The 20,306-nt window shown below is 38.8% G+C and overlaps 1 protein-coding gene across 4 annotated transcripts in view; it reads right to left on the bottom strand.

The window, feature by feature from the left end:
• Nucleotides 1-20,306, bottom strand: part of NRXN3 (neurexin 3) — a 1,415,138-nt gene that overhangs the window by 907,365 nt on the left and 487,467 nt on the right. For all 4 annotated transcript variants that reach the window (XM_090271249.1, XM_090271250.1, XM_090271251.1 and 1 more), the window contains 2 exons: nucleotides 8,072-8,275; nucleotides 1,930-1,956 (listed from right to left, as the gene is read on the bottom strand). In XM_090271249.1, the coding sequence (XP_090127375.1) occupies nucleotides 1,930-1,956; nucleotides 8,072-8,275 (231 nt within the window). The remainder of the gene's footprint in view (nucleotides 1-1,929; nucleotides 1,957-8,071; nucleotides 8,276-20,306) is intronic.

Here is a 20,306-nt window from a genome sequence, read left to right as displayed (position 1 = left end):
AAGGGCAGGAGTGGAGATTAATGCAAAATGATATAAGGAAAACTTGGGGGTAGTGGTGATAAAAATGTTCTAAACTGATTCTGGTGACATTTGGACAAATCTGTAAGTTAACAAAAATCACTGAACTGTAGACTTGTAATGGATGAATTGTGTGGTACGAACATCATACCTCAATAAAGCTGCTTAAAGAAAGAGAAAACTCCAGTCTTTGGAGTAAAAGGATGCTTCAATTAGGCTTTTAATGATCTAAATACCACGAGAACTGTCTGGCTAATTAGAAATGTTTAAACACAGCAAAATAGGACATTGCTTAATTGAACTGAAAATGGTAGCAAAACTAGCAAAAGCACTCTACTTTAGGAAGTGGTTGTTTACATAGATTTTTTTTATATGTCTCCTTTTTTATTAATTTATATGGAACATTTGCAAAAATACAAATATGGCTTTATTATCCTGTCATCCTAATAATACATCTTCCAAGAAAAGTTAAACTAGCTAGCTCTTGTGAAATATTTAATTTGATCAGATAAACAAGTAAATAAAATGTAAAAGTTGAATTATTTTCTTTTCTGAGTTTGTTCCTACAGAAAGACCCTAACAAAGATAGAAGCAAATAATGCAGAGATAATACTGAGACTTATGTGTGTCAGTGCTCAACCAATCCAGTTTTCTCCTTCTGGGTCCACAGGAAGACTACATTTCCCAGCTTCCTTTGCATTTAGGAGGGAGTCAGGTCTGAGAAATAAAATAGGTGCAGAACAGATGTATCTCACTTCTAGGTAAGGCAGTAAAACATATTGCATAAACACCCAAGCTCACTCTTTCTTCTCTATGGATGTAGTTGAAAGGAAATATCTCAAAAGTGAGGGCCCAGCTCATAAAATAATCCTAAATCCTTGAATGATTTCTTTGAAGAAAGCTGACTAGAAGACCTTCCCAATTTGCACTGGGCTTTGCCTGAACAAGAAATAAACATCCTTTTGTTGAATTATTGAACTTTTTGGGATGTTCATTATAGTTAATCACCCTAATTACCCTAGTTAGTAACTTATTTAATTAAATTAACTACTACAATATGCAATAGGACTCAAAGCCTATTTCTTCTGTTCTTCCTTTTATTATCTGGACCTGTTTTTTCCCTCATACCCATCCCTCCTCTTTCTCTTCCTAGTCTCCTACCTCATCCACTTCAGTTACTGTTCCTTTCTGAGGCAGAGGAAGAAATGCACGAGTAGTATTCAGGCTTCACCTTATTAAGACCCTTCTTTAAGAATTGAGCTATTTGAATGGGATCAAGTAAAAATGATAGGCTTGAATTCTTCATTTTGAAGAGCCAGAAAGTGTCTCAAGTCTTCGTTTAAAAAGTTGCATTATCAACAAGAGCAATGCTTTGCCCATCTTCCTAAAAGCCGAAACAGAACCAAAAACTAAATGACAACAAGAACAAAAACCTGCAGTGATAAATGCCAGGAGAGAAATGTCAAAGATGTCAGAGTTGGCAGCCACCTTCTGGGTCATGAACTTTGCTTTTACATTTCCTGAAGCTTTTGGTAGTGGAGAAGTGCATTCTGGTTGCTCTAAGGCTTTTTGTTTGTCCCTCCCACCCCAGGGTTATTTCCCCCAAAACAACAAATTACCATTTCAATTCACTTTCCAGTTGTTTCATTATCTAGGTGCCCTTTCCTCCTCTTCTGCATATAGAGCAAATGCGAGGAAAGAAGACAGGACCTGCCCCAGTTCAGAAACCACACTCCAGCCCTTGCAACCGCCCCCGCCCCTCCTTTTGTCAACCTCGGTTCCCCCCAACTCCATAGTCAAAAAACAAAATAATCCAAATCAAAAACAGCTCATAAAACAGTAAACAAAATAAAGTCAGTTTTTCTTTGCTTTTTTTTTAAAGAACAAAATGAAACTTGAGGGAAAACTTACTGGAGTTACAGTTTATCCTGATACAGTCTAGATGGGGAAAAATAAATGAAAGATGAAATTGCATCCTTCAAGGTAACAGCTGCAGACATCCAAAAACAATCAGTCCACCCTTCCGGGGACAGACACACGCAAGAAATGTGGCCATTTTATATATATACAGTATGCACAAGTTTAAGGGTGGGTGTATATGTACAGTATATTATTTAGTAAAGTTGGATACATATATATATACACACACACACATATATATACACATATGTATAGAGATATATACTGGTATACATATATATCCACAATAGACACCGAATATGTTTTTTATTCCCCCCAAATTCTTTTAGATATAGTATTTTAAACCTGGACCTTGAAATATTAATTATATTAAACTTGGAAAATTATTCAAAAATCTCCCCACCAAATGTAAGTTATAGTCTATTTCTGCCTACAATTGATTTTGTTAAAAATTATTTTCAAAAGAGCATCAACACGAGTTTTGTATTAGTATTCCAAAGTTATATCATCAGTCAGACACTTTGTATCATTTTAAATAATCTGCCCATGAAGTTTCTCAGTGTAGTATTTAACCCTTTCTCTTCTTCTAAAAGCAAAGTCCCTCCAACCCTCTCCTCAGGTCAGGCCCCAAATGCTATAGAAATTTGCGAAGGCAGACTTGCCATGATCCTTAGAGATAAGGAAAGGGTTAACACCACCTGGTCATTTCCTGTCATAAAATGGCCACTTGCAAACAACTAACCGCACAAACACCCATCCCAGATTTTAGAGAGGTGGGGTAGGGTGTAGGGGAAAAGTTATGATGTTATCACAATTGGTTGTGTTTTCTGCTATTGTTTCAAAGGCTTCCAGACCAACCCACTCATGAAGCTCATCTCTGTCTTCCTGCCCAAATGCTCAGACTGAGTCAAGTGCCTACAGCATTCAAGGAGAAGGCAAGACAGGTACATGGGGAGGAGGCCTTGGATACCTTTGACATCCTACCTATTTTACGCTGTGATTCTGCATCTTGAGGAGAGAAAATTCTTTGCTTTTTTTTTTTTTTTTTTTTTTTTTTTAACTGGGAAATAGAGGGGAAAAAGTGTGGCTAATTTCTATTGCTGGTAACCAGACAAGGTATTCCATACCAGAGTTCAGAGTATCTTTCCTTTTATTAATATCTGGCTTGAGTCATGGACACAGCATAAAAGGTCTTGAGTAGAGTCAATGGGTATTAGTAGGGGATTGGGCAGGATGGTTAGAGAAAGGGCTCAGGCTGATTGTTACCAAGCTACCCAGCTGAACCTAAGTTTGGTTTATAACGGTGGGAATTCCAATACTAATTTGTTTAAAGTTGGATATTAAAAGGTAGAATAAAATGATAAAGAAAAGGAAGAAAGCTACAGGAAAAAAAAAATACAGTTAGAACCTGTGCTATTCTCCTGCTTAAGGTTGACCCAATAGTTATGGAGGACTTGCTGAGGACAATGCCACCATTTGAATTTCTCAAACCATTTTAAGGGAACAAGTTAAGAAAGGAAGCAGTGGCAAAGGACAGGGAAGAATGAAAACTATGCAAAATCCAAAGAGGAGCAATTTATAATACCCAGTCATTGTGAGGAGGGAGGCAGGAAGCGTATTCGTTCCCCAGAAGAACATCTCTTGAGAAAAATCTGGGTTTGGTTTCGTGCGGTTAGGTTTGTCATGTGTCGTCAACCGCAACAGAAAAGTGGGAGCAAACAGCCCTGGAGCAACTGGTACGATCACCAGGCAGGGGAGGCCATGCCCCTGGAGAGGACTGGGAAGGGGGAGGGCAGGGAGGGAGGGAGGGGTGGGGCTTCAGCTCCTGGCTGCAAGACCATTACCCGAAGCCAGAAATGCCCCTTCCAGGTGTATTGATGCGAAAGGGGAAACGGGTGTGCAGGCCCGCTGAAGAGAGAGGGAAAGAGAGAGTAAGCATAAAGCAACAAACCCAAGCACTGTGAACAAGGAGTGGTTTTCTCCTTTGGATCCTGTTGTAGCTGAGCGTTTTATTCCTAGTTCACTTGGTCTAGAGAAGAAGTTGCATTGGGCTCATCCAGGTTCATCCAAAGGATTCCCTGAAATGAACAGTGTCTTTGCCCCAATGTGAGGACTTAGAGCTTTCAAGATGGTGATAACTGGCTATTTTAAATCAGGAAGTGAAGAATTATTGCATTACGTTACCTAAAGAATAAGTGGTTTGAGGAGAAAAATCTACCCCAGCCTCTTATTGATACACTGTGAGAGGGTGGTCTTAATAGCAAGAATGTATTTTTTAATGAAAAATGAATCAGGGGCATTAGCTTGGGAAGGTGATTTCCTTTAGATCTTTCTTCAGCAGCAGCCAAAGTTCTCTAACTTAGCCTTGGCAAGGTACTTGAGGGTTGAGTGTGTGTGTGTGTGTGTGTGTGTGTGTGTGTGTTGCTCATTTGGTTTAATTTAGTTGTTCATTCTATTTGAGTAAATTAGGAGAAATGATTATTCTCATATTAAGAGCTTTGGGTTGAGCATAGGAGAGATAAATGTTTCTAAGGAGTTGTGTGTCTTCAATGATGCACACAGTAAACTAGTCAGCAAGTCCAAGTTTCCAGAGAGAGAACATCTGGAGAACTTGAGTGCAATTAACTAAACTGCATGACATTCTCTATGAGCCTCCGCCACTAAAGAAGGATTCCAGGCATTCTGCAGAGGACTTAAGGGCCATGAATGAGGCCGCACCAATACTGAGTGAAAATTTATTTATTTATTTATTTATTTTTATTTATTTATTTTTTGCTGTTTGGCTCAATTTAAGCCAGGCACTAGGAAGTGAGGAGATTCCCTCTGTGCAAGTTTAAAAGGTGGCCATCATGAAAAGCAGTTAGAAGCCATTAAGACTATCACATCATAGATCTATAGTATTGATCTGTGGAGGTAGCAGATAACCCATGCTGATCTAGCAATTTAGAAGCAAGAGTTCTAATCCCAGCTCTGCTACCAACTTTTTATGTGAGCTCTGGAAAGTTATATCTGCCTTTGTTTCAGCTTAGTAAAACTAAGCATATAAAATGCTTTCTTGATTGATCTCACAGAGTTATTGTAAAATTAAAACAAGGCAAGTTTTTTCTTTTTAAATCTTAAAATGTCTTATAATAATAAAATATTAATATCTCTTTTAGTTCTAAGGGATCAAAAAATGATTGATCAATAGCTAACAACATTTTAAAACGTGCTGTGCTGCAGGACACTTCTCATGCCTGCTACTCCCATGGCTGCCTAGCTTCAGAAAGCAACGCCTTAGAAAAGCCTCGTCACCTTAATATTTGATATGTTACATTAGATAAATGTATACTAGATTTTTATATCATAAGTTTAGATGTGTGGCCAATTTGAAATAAACTGAATATCATTTGTGCCTGTGCTCAAACAGACACAGTTTAAATGGAGTGAGGGAAGGAAGTGATCATTTGCAATTATTTCTTGCGGAATGCATGTAAATGCAAACTCTGCTTTAAAATGTGTTCTTCTCTAACAAAAAAAAGGAAACTATGAATTCATGAGAAAGCAAACTTTTATGAAGGAGTATATTTGGAAGAGGAGGAGGTGTAAGGAGAACCTTCACACCAAGCATGAATATGAAGAGTTATGTATATACAAGTTCAAGAAACAGAAGGTCAGTTTTCCTCGTTGGGCTTGAAAGAAATTTAAATTCATACCAGTAACTCTGCTGTTTCTGCAGATGAACCGTACCCTTCAGAGAAAAAAGCAGTCACTATTGCTTCAGGAGAAGCACAATATTCTCTAGGGAGGGGCTGACTCAGTTTTCATGAATATTCCCCGCCTTAGGAGGAGCTGGACTTGACTCTGCCTAAAGGTGCCGAAAAGCGAAAGCAAACTCAGCTGGAAAAGCACATCTCCCAGATTTTAGTGAGAGTTTAAAATAGAGAAATAATGTTTCTAGGAATACATATGGGATCTGACTAAGTCTGTGTGTGCATGTGCTCGTGCCTGTGTGTGTGTGTGTAGGAGAGAAAAGGAATCTGTCCATCTTCTTCCTCACTGCCTTTTACCTATTCCCACCCACCATTTTTTCTTCTAAAGTGTGAGACCAGTCATAGCTGGACTGGCTTTCTAATCTTTACAAACCAACATTTAAAAAGAAGCAAAACATTGTCTGTTTTAAGACCATGTGTATTTCCTCAGAACCCTTTGGGGCTGAATCATCCTTGTATCTATGGCTCTGTCTTATTTGATATAGATGCATAATTAAAAATTGTCTTCATCATCTTTTTCTGTGAGCTATTAGGAAGTTATACTTGTGAGGGCTTTTTTTTTTTTTTTTTTGGTTTGTGTTCTTTTCTTTTATTTATTTTTTTATTTCTTCTGCTGTTTTTCAGAGCAGACAGTCTGCTACCGGTTGTTGGTTTTAGGTAAGACACTCCTTGTTGGTTTGTTGAAGGTGGGGAGGATGGTGCAGGGAAGGGAAGGTGAAAGGGACGGGGGTATGCCAGCCCCTGCAGGCTGCTCAGTACACTCTGTTCTCAAGGCTGTTTGCTATGCGGGCCGCAGGCTTTGGGCCTTTGAAGGGTTGAATACCATCTTTTGATTTACATGGCTGATGGTGCAGAGGATTGGAAACTCAAGAACACAACAGAGATCCAGCAAGAGAAAAAAAAAACTCAAAATAACCAAACACACATGTATACAAACAGAAAAACAGAAAGACACGCTGAACTCAAATGAGGTTGGACAAGAAAAAGGGCACAGTATTGTAAAAGCAGCAAATTGGAGAAGGGAAAAAAAAAGACATAACTAAACAAGCCACTGCTCAAAACAGTCTTTTGTGTCCTTGAGATTTTTAGGATTGTAGCACAGGCATTTTCTAAGTGTGACCAGTTGACTGGAAAGCAGATAAGACTGGTATAGATTCAACATCCCCCCACCAGGCCACACAGGGTTTCATATGGTCTTCCATCAATACATTTGCCCATTGTGTCTTCTCCATGCCTCCAACAAGCCATTCCACTGAAATCTTTTTAAAGAAGCTCTGTATCCACACATATTCTACACACCCAGATAAATACAGGCCTAGAGAGTCTGGATTCAGTTCGATTACTAATCCAATCGACACAGGGCATTGACTTTCTACGGAGTCAAATCATCAGAAACACAGGGTGGATTTTTTTCCTCCAAAAATCAAGAGGCCCCCGTTTTCCACAGAAGATCGATTAAAATTCAGTCAAGAAGGCAGAAGCAGGAGAGAATGTGAGGCCATAGCAGGAAATTTCACAAGTATCTGTTATAAGTAATTACAGTGGAAGAACACATCCTCTCCCCAAAAAAGCTACAAATGTGATATTATTATAATTTTTCAATACTAAGAAAAAAATGAAGATCAGAGTAACTGGTGAGTAATAGTGTGCTGTAACAATCTTTATGAAAAAGGCTGCTGTACAATGGATAAGAATGTCAGGAAGGAAGACAAGGATACATATCAGAAGCCGCATTCTCCTTCCACATGTCAGAGACTCCAACTTACGGAATCATCTCTCCAGTGGGACAATAGAATTTGCTCTGAGCTCTCCACTAGGAAAAAGTATAGGAGATACCAGCGTCATCAAGGCCACCAGAGTTCCCCATCTGACTAGACACTGTGGAGCTAGGAATGAGGATTTCTCTTCCTGCTCACATAGCTTACTGCTCTCCAACCCCACCTTCCCATTTTGCCTCCGTTTCCTGCCCTATCCAGGCCCTCAGCTGTGACTGTTTTGAGTGGTGACCAAGGAGTTGGACTTAATGAAAATGTGATTGATCAAAAGATGGACCAAAGTAGCGTGTTTTACACAAAGCTAAACACTTCCGTAAAACCAAGAAAGGAAACTTAGAAAACAAATAATCTAGTAAAAGAAATAACAAACAAACAACAACAACAAAAAAAAAACACCACCATCAGAAACCAGAAATTGACATCAAAACCTCATGCAGAAACAAGGAGAAGGTGTTTGTTGCTGTTGGATTTTATCCTTGGTCTATTAAACAAGAGATGAGCAGCTAACTTTCAAGAAACAAACAAAGAATTCAATCAAACCAATGAAAATCAGAAAGGAAAAGGGAGACAAGCCCAAACAGTGGCAGAGGGTACTTCATACGATACCTAGGTTAACCATGAGCTTGACGCGTCCCCCATCCAGCTCCAAACGCAGGGTGTCGGCTGAGTCCCTGGAGGTGGTAGCCACCAGCAGCCCGTAAGCTCGCTGGGACATGAAGCGGAAGGACACATCCTCAGCCTCGGTGTGCATGACCATGGGCATGATGATCTTCATGTACATGCTGCCGTCGTAGCTCAGGATGGACGCCTCTGCAGAGAAGGAGGGAGGGGATTGTTAGGGTGAAAGCTGTCAGTTTCCCTTTGCCTCCAGTGTAAGCAGAGCAGGAATGGGGACAGCGCCAGATTTGTAGACAGGTGACTTCAGTTTGCTAGACTTCCGCTGCCACTTTTAAGGGGCATGACGCTCAGAAGACCACTAAAACCCCGAGGTTCTATTTCCTCATTTGCAAAAGGCATAGGATGGCACTGGCCTTGCCCTGCTGTGCTCACAGATTTGTCAAGGGTACCAAATGAAATAATGGATATGAAGGCAATTTGCAAAAGCAGATGTGCCCCCACAAACAGTAGTAAATGTAACTTTGCATGCTGTAGAAAAAAAGAAAGGACATTAAACAAACTTAGAATCCTGTATGTATATTTAATGAAGAATAGAAGGAAAGTAGCAGTTTATAAGCACCACAGCAAATAAATAGATATTTGCCAGAGGACTTCTAGAAGGCAGAAAGAGCCTAGTCCCTGTAACATAGCTATGGTCAGGCATTGTAAGCATTTGCTTGACCCATTCAAAGAAGATTGATAGAGTCGGAGTTACAACAATAAAAGCTAATGACACCCTCGAGAACCAGCCATTTTACTTTTATTCGAATAGCACTTCTAAAAGAAGGAAAAAACTCACTTTTATTTGATCCCTTCTGCAGTCCAAGCACTCTGGTTATAAGCCTCCCTTTCTGCCCCCCAATATGTTATCTCAATCAATGCTACAATGTGGATCTATTACTCCTACTTTCAAACAGAAACATGTGGATCTATTACTCCTACTTTCAAACAGAAACATGAGGCTCTTTGAGAGGCATGTTACTACCCCCAAGTCATACAGCCTGGATTTTAGCCCAACAGATCCAATACCAAGTCCAGGACCTGGTTTGCAACAGCATGTTCTCAAAATGTCCATCTGTTTAGTCATTCACTTAGCAAACATTTTTAGAGAACACCAGAAGAGAAATCACTCACTTTCCTATGAAACCAACCTGTCACTGAGCTCCGTATCAGGAGCTGAGTAGGTCCTTATTAAATATTTGCTGTTGCCACATAGTTGCTACCTACTTAACTGCACTATGAAGAGTACACAAATTTAACAGATAAGGTCCCTGTTTTGAAGAGAGACCTGGCACATGCCAACAACTGTACTGGAATATAAAAGTGGTTCAATGACACAGGAAAGCTCTATCAATAGAGACAGTGGCATTCAGGAGACAGAGGCTGTGGCAGGTAGATAAGGAGAGTAGACAGGTAGAGTCTGAGCTGGTTTTGGGAGATGAGCGGGGTTTGTTTGAAAGAACTGATGGTGTTAGATTTGATAGGTAGACCAAATAGCACCTCTATATACATAAAAGAAAGGGGGATGCTCAGATAATAACATATTATTCAACTTAACAGAAGCAGCTAGCATATTTTGATAAGTAGTTATAAAGATAACTTGAGATGGACTTTGGTAGACACTGGGAATAAAGTGAATGGTCTTGATTATGAGCTACTACCATGTACTCATTTGTGCTACCGTGTGCCAGGCACTCTTCTAGGTGTTGAGGACATGACAGTGAACAAAAGAGACAAGCATCTTCCGCCCTTACGCATAAATGAAGTCCAGGCAGGAAGAGACCAGGCAGACCACATGGGAGGTTCGCCTGTGTCACCATCGTACCCCCACCCCACCGACATAACACACAGAAGTCTATGAAAGGCAAAGTAAATGTACTCATTCCTGGGAAACTGCCATCATCACCTGGGTGATACCCATGACATGTTAATAGCTGTACATTACCATCTGAAAACTCTAACGGAATCACAGTTATATAAAGGTGTGACAGTTGCAGGCACCATCATGATAAAAGACATGTGACAAAGTTCTGTTTTTAGATGGGAAGCATAATCTAAATTTAACACATGCTCCAGATGTGAGGAAAAAAAAAAAAACCCTGTTTTATCTCCTGAAAGAGCAGAATCACAAAAACAATCAATAACGATAGCTAAAATTTATTGAGCACTTACTATTTGCCTGGTGCTGTCTAAGACATTGCGTGCATTAAAAAGACAGTTAATCCTCACAAGAGCACCATGAAGAAGGCAATAGTATTACTATATTTTATAGATACCAGGTCACAAGCTAACCAATGGCAGAGCTGGGAGTTGAGCACAGGCAGTCTGATTCTCACAGCTGTATACTTAACCTTTCTGTCAAATTGTCAGAGAGCATGCTGGGAGTACACCCATGTTTCCTAAGAACCCAAAGCCCATCTTGAATGCTTAATGGTAAAGTGTGGTGTTCTTATGTGTGTGTGTGTGTGTGTGTGTGTATATATATATATATATGTCTGTGTGTGCATATGCACACACATATATATATACACACAGGTACCATTATATAAAGTTTTATATTATTTATGAACACATAAAATTATATAAACATAACAGACATATAGATCAGTGGAACAGAATAGAGAGTCCAGAAATAAACCCAGGCCTCTATGGTCAACTAATATTTGATAAAGGAGGAAGGAACATAAAATGCAGTGAGAAGAGCCTCTTTAACAAATGGTGCTGGGAGAACTGGATAGGGACTTGCAAAAAAATGAAACTAGACCACCAACTTACACCACACATGAGAATAAACTCAAGATGGATCAAAGACTTAAATGTAAGCCATGACACCATAAAAGTCCTAGAGGAAAACAGGCAAGAAAATTTCAGATATCTCACGTAACAATTTCTTCAGGGATACATCTCCTAAAGCAAGAGAAATGAAGGAAAGATTAAACAAATGGGATTACATCAAACTAAAGAGTTTCTGCTCAGCAAAAGAAAACATCAGCAAGATGAAAAGGAAACCAACCATATGGGAAAACATATTTGCCAATGACATCACAGACAGGGAATTGATCTCCAAAATATATAAAGAGCTAATATGACTCAACATCAAGAAAACAAACAACCCAATTAAAAAATGGGCAAAGGACCTGAACAAACAGTTCTCCGAAGAGGACATACAGAAGGTCCATAGACACATGAAAAAATGCTCAACATCATTAGCCATCAGGGAGATGAAAATAAAAACCACAATGAGATACCATTTTACACCAGTCAGAATGGCCGTCATCAACAAATCAACAAACAACAAGTGCTGGCGAGGATGTGGAGAAACGGGAACCCTACTGCGCTGTTGGTGGGAATGCAGACTGGTGCAGCCACTATGGAAAACAGTATGGAATTACCTCAAAAAATTAAAAATGGAACCCCTTTTGAACCAGCGATTCCACTACTAGGATTATACCCGAAGAATCTTGAAACACCAATTCAAAAGAACCTATGCACCCCTATGTTCATAGCAGCACTGTTTACAATAGCCAAGTGCTGGAAACAGCCTAAGTGCCTATCTGTAGATGAGTGGATCAAAAAACTGTGGTACATTTACACAATGGAATACTATGCAGCAGAAAGAAAGAAGGAACTCCTGCCATTTGCAACAACATGGATGGAACTAGAGAGAATTATGCTTAGTGAAATAAGCCAGGCAAAGAAAGAAAAATACCATATGATATCACCTAATACAGGAAACTAAAGAACAACACAAACAAAAGAACTAAATAGAACAAAGAGCAGAATAGCAGTCAATGGGGGGGAGGGGGGAGGGAGAGAAGGGGGATAAGTAAGGGAGGGGTTTAATCAAGGAACGTGTATAAATGACTCATGGATACGGACAGCGGGGAGGGATATGGTTGCAGGAGGGGGGTGGGCTGGGTGGGGGAGAGAAATGGGGGAAAAATGGGACAACTGTAATTGAAAAACCAAAAATAAAAAAAATAAAATAAAATAAAGATAAAAATTATATAAACATAGATAGAACATATTTCTAAAAAATATATTGTTATATATAAATACATACAGTGCTCTCTTTGTATAATTATGAGCACCACTAATCATAATTAGGTACTGTCTACTGTACACAACCATATACAATATAAAGACACTTCTTTTGAATAGATATTGGGGTATTCATTGAGCCATGAAATTATTAATTCTATGCATTGAACTTAAGTATATTCCAAAATAACTGGCCATTTGTATCCCTCTGAATATATGTAGTGCCAGACTATGTGTATAAATGAATGCATCTTTATATCAGTGTTGATAATATCAGAGAATAAAGATCAGGTGAGTATAAACTCAGACAGCTAATGGTACAAAATAAAATGTGTATCTCAATGTGTACTTTTGTGTGTATTTCTGTAAGTGTGTCCTATTATTAACCTAATAATTTTAAGGGGAGAGTGATGAAGCAGAAAATTTGATATAGAAATCAGCCAAAACAAAATCTGTTTCAGGATTCATTTAATTCATTTAAAAGATTTCAAACACAAAGAGTACCACAAATAGAATACTAATTTGAGGGGAAAATAGCCTAAAAAGGAAAGCAATTCAGTCTAAAATCTACTGTGTTATTGAATATTGAGAGATCACATCATGGAATGCTTACACAACATTTCTCATACAGTTCCCCTATTCTTTCTTCTTTTATTATTCCCCTTTGTCTTAAAGTGAATATTTCCTAGCATGTGATTTTAATTCCTTTAATGACTCTTAACCATATTTTTGAACTACTTTCTTAGTGGTTACTCAAGGGATTGTAATATACATCTTAATTTCTCAAAATCTTCTTTATACTTAGACTAACTTAATTCCCATAAGATATACAACCTTTACTCTTATACAGCTCTCTTCCCTTCTTTCTTTTGTTATTGTTACTCACATTATGTCTACACATGTGACAAACAATATGTTGCTGTAATGTTTGCTTTATAAAAACTTATGTCTTTTTAAAAAGTGATCAGGAGAGCTCAAGTATATTTATAGACTTTTCCCTAATGAAGCTTATTATTTACCATCTCTGTCTCGTCATATTTTTTTCTGTAGATTCAAGTTACCATCTGGTGTCATTTGTTTTCTCCAACACAGCTTCATTCCTTTGTATTTTCTTGTTAAATATATTATAATTCTGTTATAAGCCCAACAATATAATTTTATAGATACTGTTTTATGAAATTGTTTAAAATCAGTTAAGAGATGAAAAAGAAATGTGCAAGTACATTGTCTTTTATCAATACCTACCTGGTTTGGCTCAGTGGATTGAGCGTTGGCCTGCGAGCTAAGTGTCGCTGGTTCGATCTTCCAGTCAGGGCACATCAGAGAAGGAAAACTCTGACTCCAAAAAACCTCCGCTGCCTTGCGGCATACCTCTTCAGGGGAAAGGCTAAGGGAGTAAACCCCGACAGAAAATCCGGAGCCGGAGTCCCTAAGGCGGTTTGACGTTGTAGTCAACACCGGCAACTCCTGCGGCGCACCTGAAACCAAGCTGTATTGACTCCGTCTTTCCCTTGGACCCTTCAGCTGCGAAGAGAGGGGGGGTCTGCTGCATGGGCAACAGCAGACCCTCCATATCACCCTGCCCAGGCTCTGTAGCTTCAGCTCCACTGGAGAGGACACTCCAGCGTCATCGCAAGATGTCGATTCAACACGGGAGGAGACAGATACCGTGTCACTCCCGAGTCGGACTGCACAGCCATTCTCGGCGGTGCAGATAGACTCTTAAGAAGCTACACCATCGTCTCTCGAGACGGACGGCTGCCAACGACATAATTACTTTTAATGAAGCCCTTTGTGTTTTCACATAGATTCAAATTATTGTCTGTTTTCATTTCCTTTCAGCTTGAAGAACTTTGTTTTGAAGTTCTTACAAGGTAGGTATACTAGTAATGAATTCTCTCTTTTTGCTTACCTTCACTTTTGGAAGATAGCTTTGTTGGATATAGGATTCATGGTTGACAGTTATATTTCTTGCAGCACTTTGAATGTTGTCTCTGCCTGTGCCCCCCAATATTTCTGAAGAGACATCAGCTGTTAATCTTCTTGTTGTGCCCTTGTACAGAAGAGTCATTTTTCTGCTCATGCTTGCAAAAATTTCTTTTTGTCTTTGGCTTTCAGGATTTTTATTATAAAGGGTCCAGATGTGAATCTCTTTGTATTTATTCTACTTAGCTTCTTTGATGTGTAGATTAGTGTTTTTCATCAAATTTGGCATATATTCAGTCATTGATTTTTAAAATATTTTTTCTGTCCCTTTCTCTCCTCTCCTTCCAGTACTCCCATCATACATATGATGGCACACTTAATGGTGCTCCACATTTCTCTGGCATGATGCTCATTTATCTTCATTCATTTGGCTTTCTTCTATTCAGATTGGATAACCTCCATTGATCTACTTTCAAGTTTGCAGATTTTTGCTACTGCCAATATATATATTTTTTCTCCAAATGTAAATTTTGAAGAAAAGTTGAAATATAAATATAAATTTATATTTTTCTATACTTATATCTATACTTATATCTATGTGTATATATACATGCATACATATGTATATACATAGAAAAACCTCTTCATTAATACAAGGTGTGTCCAGAAAAAGTCAAACTGTTGTTAATATAACGAGAATGGTTTGTGTGACATTGATGTAACCTGGAAGCCAAGGAGAGTGGACTGGAATGCACAGTGAATAATGACGACCTCACTGTACTAGTCAATGCGGGCAGTAGATGCCCCTGAGTGAGCATGTGTACTGTGTGGCCATCACATTCAAAATGACTGAGTGAGTAGAGCAAGGAATCTGCATCAAATTTGGCATTAAGCGTCTACATTCCTCCATGGGAACTATTCGGGTGACTCAGAAGGCTGCATCTATGGACAACTGGTGACTGGCAGCTTCATCACAACAACACTCTCCCTCATGTATCGTGTTTCCTGCAGAGTTTTTTGGCAAAACATCAAATCACCCAGGTGACTCAGCCCCCCTATGGCCCAGATTTGGCACCATGCAATTTCTGCCTTTTCCCAAAACTAAAATCACCTTTGAAAAGGGAGAGATTTCAGACTATCCGTGAGATTCAGGAAAATATGACGGGGCAGCTGATGGCGGTTAGAACTGTGTGAGGTCCCAAGATGCCTGCTTTTAAGGGGACTGAGGCATCACTTCCCTATGTGCAATGTTTCTCGTATCTTGTACCTTCTTCAATAAAGGTCTTTATTTCTCATAGTACATGGCTGGATACTTTCTGGACAGACCTCATTCTTTATTTGATAAGTCATTATTATTTGACTTTCCTTTAATTCTTCGAGCAGAGTTTCCTTAGTTCTTTCAGCACTTATAATGGCTTTTGTGTAGTCTTTGTCTGCTAAGTCTAACATGTGGGCTGCCTCAAAGGCAGTTCCTATTGCTGCATTTATTCCGGTGAATGGGTCACGTTTTCCTGTTTCTTTGCAAGTCTCACACTTGGTTGAAAACTGGACATTTTAGATAACAGATTATAGCAAGTCTTAGTACTGCTCCTCCTCCCATCACTACCATCAGTAACTGAAATCAGTCACACTAGTACTGTAGGCCTATCTTACTGGCCCCTAGTAAAATCCCTGGAATCCACGTATAGCAAGCTTCTCTGACTGGCAAAACTTTGCATGTAATGTCACATGTGACTGCTGGAGAAATTACGTACATCCTGTTAAACTCAACTAGGTGAGGACTCTTGTAATCTTGTACCTGGTCCCCTGCAGACTTGGCTCCATGGGCCTTTCCCTTTGCTGATTTTACTCTGTAACCTTTGCTGTAATGAACCACAACCATGAATGTAACAGCTTCGTGGTTCTTTGAGTCCTTCCAGAGAATTATCCAGATGGAGGGTAGTTCCAGAGATCTCTGACACAGGTATACACTGTTCTATATTTATAATGTGTACAACTGTCATGTGTTTGTTGTGCATTTAAATGTGGCCATTGCTCTCACCAAGCATTTTATCATGGTTTCTCCATTTCAGAGCAATTTTTAAAATCTTTTAAATGCTTGAATTTTCTAATAATACCTTTGTGGAAAAAAAAAAAAAAACCTCACTAGTGTTATATTACCAAAATTTGTTTATGTTTGTGAATATCCGTGTTCTTTATATTTAAATTATGTCATGGTTTTATATAATTCTTGAGTCAGACTTTTTAATGCAGAATTGTACAGACATTGCTTTATTGCATGTGAGATTATACAGTGCCAGTATTCTCTCAAGGGTAATATTTATAGTTCGCTCAACACTGAGATCTGTATTGATTGTGTCATTGAATTTCAAGGAATAAAATAGTATTCTCCAGGTATACAGAGATGGTGAACTATGGGAAGAAAATGAGGAGAGAGACGAAAAGCTCTGCCAAGACTATATATGACCTTCCTTTAGCTACCAGGACTATGTTTTCATTTCTGAAGTTTTGTTTAATGTCTTATATCAGAAGTCACCCCACCCGGTTAAAGAGTGCATCCCAAGGCAATGGAGGGGGATACAATAAAACTGCTGATCCATTTAGCCTTGATAGGTTCTATTTTGACTGTCAGTCCTGTTGTCAGTTTCTGTTACATGAATTTCCCTCCTGTAGCCATTCCAGTACTTTTTATTCAAAGGTAGAACCAGAGAAAAACCATCTACTCAGTCTATTTATTTCCTCTAAAAGGATTAGGAATAGCTCTGACTGGCGAGGCTCAGTTGGTTGGGTATCGCCCTGTAAAGCTAAAGGTTGCAGATTTGACTCCCAGTCAAGGCACCTGCCCGGGTGTGGGTTCAATCTCCAGTTAGGGCATTTTCAAGAAGCAATCAATTGATGTTTCTCTCTCATATCAATGTTTCTCTCTCTCTCTTTCTTCCTCCTTTCCTCTCTCACTAAAAATAAATAAATACAATATTTTTTAAAAGTATTAGGAATAATTCTCAATATTTTTTGTCAACTACACAGTACTATACTTGAAGAGCATAGGCAGAGTTGGCAGCATAATCACGCTTGGGCATTCATCTTGGCTTGGCTTCAAAAACATGTGTCTTGCTCCTACTTTTGGAGGTGTATGATGCTGAGTTGTGACTCTTTTCCTTCTTTGGGCTAAGGATTACTTGGCTGTTATACTCTTTTTTAACTTAAAAAATGAAGTTTCTGATAGGCAACTTTTACCTATTTTACCTAAAATATTTTCACTGCTTATCATAATCAAATTATTATAACAAACACCAGAGAAACAGAAAATAATTAAAACTTGAGTTCTTTAGTCATATGATGAGCATATGTTGTATTAGTTGCACTGAGAAGACAAAGCAGACTTCCTGGCAGTATACCCTTGTCAGCTCTTGAGCCATCTCCTATGAAGAGAAGATCCTCACATGTCCAACCTCGGAGGCAAAGTATCATTAAATTATCACTTCTCTCACCCTCTCCTCCTTTTGTATCTTCAAGACATCCTCCCGCTCACTCATGGAGCTATTGGCCTCACATTCCATAAGTATGTTTTATTCTGACAAAGCTTCCAAAATACACAGATTGCTTCCTCTCCCAAACTGGGCTGATCTTAAACAGTGTGCAAATCTATGTAGGAATGCCTGCCAGGTTTTAATCTGTATTTTGCAGCAGCAGGAACAACATGAATCTCTAGTTCCAAACAGACACAATAGTAGCCAACAGTCTCAGGAAATCAACAAAACTGATGTGATATGATATCCTCCCTCCCATGGACGAGGCTGAGAACTAACTTTTCACATTCTCAGTATAATGCTGCCATTCCATACAGTCATGCTGGCTTCTCATTCCCCAAGAACTATACCCCTCTAAAGCCATGATGGAATTTTTTATTGATATTTCTCACTTTAAGAAAAGGAGGTATGTACTTTTAGATACTTGTTAGTGTTAAAAAAAGTGAAAAAGAGAAAGGTATCCCTGGCCAGATGGTTTAGTTGGTTGTAGCATCCTCCCATACATCAAAAGGTTACAGGTTCAGCCCTGGCTGGTGTGACTCAGTGAACTAAGCCCAGCCTGAGAACCAAAGGGTCGCTGGTTTGATTCCCAGTCAGGGCACATGCCTGGGTTGCAGGCCAGGTCCTGGTTGGGGATGTGCGAGAGGCAACCACACAGTGATGGTTTTTCCCCTCTCTTTCTCCCTCCCTTCCCCTCTCCATAAATAAATAAATAAATAAATAAATAAATAAATAAATTTTTTAAAAAGGTTATGGGTTCAATTCTGGGTTTAGGTGCATATGGGAAGCAATCAATCAATGTTTATCTCTTACACTGATATTTCCCTCTCCCTCTCTCTCCCTTTCTCTCTCTCTCTCAAATCAATAAACATATACTTAGGGGAGGGTTTTTTTTTTAAAAAGGAAAAGGGAAAAAAAGAATAAAAACCAAACAAACCAGGGATACAGAAACCCTGGCTTATATAATGTATAATTTTATGAAATTTCAAAACACAACATTTATAAAGAACATTGGTATGCGACTGAGAATTTATCTGCCTCGTTAAGTCAGTTCAATGAAGCTGAGAGTGCAGAGCTATACTTAACACATATGGGACAGCCTCCCATACAGAATCATTGCTCAGTGTGCTTGCTGTCACTGTGGGTATATATAGGCTTGGAGTTAGAAGATTTGATGGAATCTTAGATCTGCAAGTTATTTAACTATAAAACATTCTTAGACCTCAGTTTCCCCTTTAACAGCAGGTGTAATAATAACACTAAATCAGTCACCATACTAATAGGAAATAGATGGCCCACTCAAATTGTGCCATTTGATAAAGATTTAATAAAGTCACCCCAAGGAGACTTGTATTGTTTCCCTGGATGAAGAAAGTCCTCAAAGGGAAACACTTTGCCAATATGGAAGTGGTGAAACAAAAAGCAGCAGAAGCACTAAAAGACATTAAAATTGATGAGTTTAAAAACTGTTTTGAGCAATAGAAAAAACATCTCATTCAGTGTATTGCATCAGATAGTGAATAGTTGGAAGGTGACTGAAGTTTAAATAGGTAAGAATAAATGCACAATGTTTTATAAACAAATTCTGGTTTTTTGGGTTCCCCCTCATATAGACCTCATTCTTGTACGTCCATCTCATCTATCTTGGGTGCTTCCCATCAGGCAAATTCAACTGAAATACAGAGGGCAGAGGAACCTGTTAATGAAATCCATGTAAGATAACCTTTCAGAGTGCAAAGCTGAGTAGAGAAGGGTATAGAAGGGTGGGGAATAGATCCAGAGTTGCAAAGAAAAGGCGTCCATCATTAAAGCAAACCCTGAAGCATGAATATGAAAATATTTAAATGTCCGATATTACTGCATGCTCAATAAATGTGTTGTACGTGAGTACATATGTTTTAATTTCCCTCATGTCTAGAGATGGCCCATAGCTTCCATCTGAGAATACTTCCATAATAGAGGTCATATTGATCAATGGGAAGAGCTTATGTGTTATGGGCCCACATTCCACTCCTAGCCCCACCTCTTATGGCATACAACCCTGGGAAAGCCATATATTCTCTGACCTCCCTTTGCCCTCATGAATGTTTGAATAATATTTTATACATCTTATAAGAAAAGAGTTTGAAAGAGCTCTCAAAACTGTAAAATGTAATTGTGAAGAGATAATCACTGTGATTTTTTAGTCTTCCTCTTCATTATGAAGTCTACTTTGACTAGATAGAGAAATATAGAGGAAATTCTGCTTTCTTCTGTTCTCAAATTCCCTACATAATTGGTCTACTTTCACAATCATGATAGAAATTGTACTCAAGAGCCCTAGAGTTACAGTTTTAATATTTACCTTTGATGGCAAGCATGACTCACAACAGTCATGGGCAGACTATGTTCAGTGATTGAACCTAATATCCTGGTCCAGCTAACCTGAAAGACAGCACTATTGTGTAGACTTTCATTTTTGCCCACAGGCTGCAGTATTCCAGAGAATATACTGATCTCTCATTATCATTGATGATATGTGGACACTAAAATTTGATTAAAAATTTTTACCTCTGTATCATCAACAGGGATGACTGACTGCAGGTAAGTGTCTGTAGTAAGTGATTTTGTATACCTATCACCTTTGTTTTAGTCTAGAATATTGTTACATAACATTGAGCTAATACAGTAAAGTCATTAATGGCCAA

Source organism: Furipterus horrens, unplaced genomic scaffold (genome assembly GCF_987537825.1).
Source record: "Furipterus horrens unplaced genomic scaffold, mFurHor1.1.pri manual_scaffold_3, whole genome shotgun sequence".
Classification (NCBI taxonomy): Eukaryota; Metazoa; Chordata; class Mammalia; order Chiroptera; family Furipteridae; genus Furipterus; species Furipterus horrens.
The sequence above is the reverse complement of the archived record's forward strand: the minus strand, read 5'-3'. Positions and strand labels throughout refer to the sequence as shown.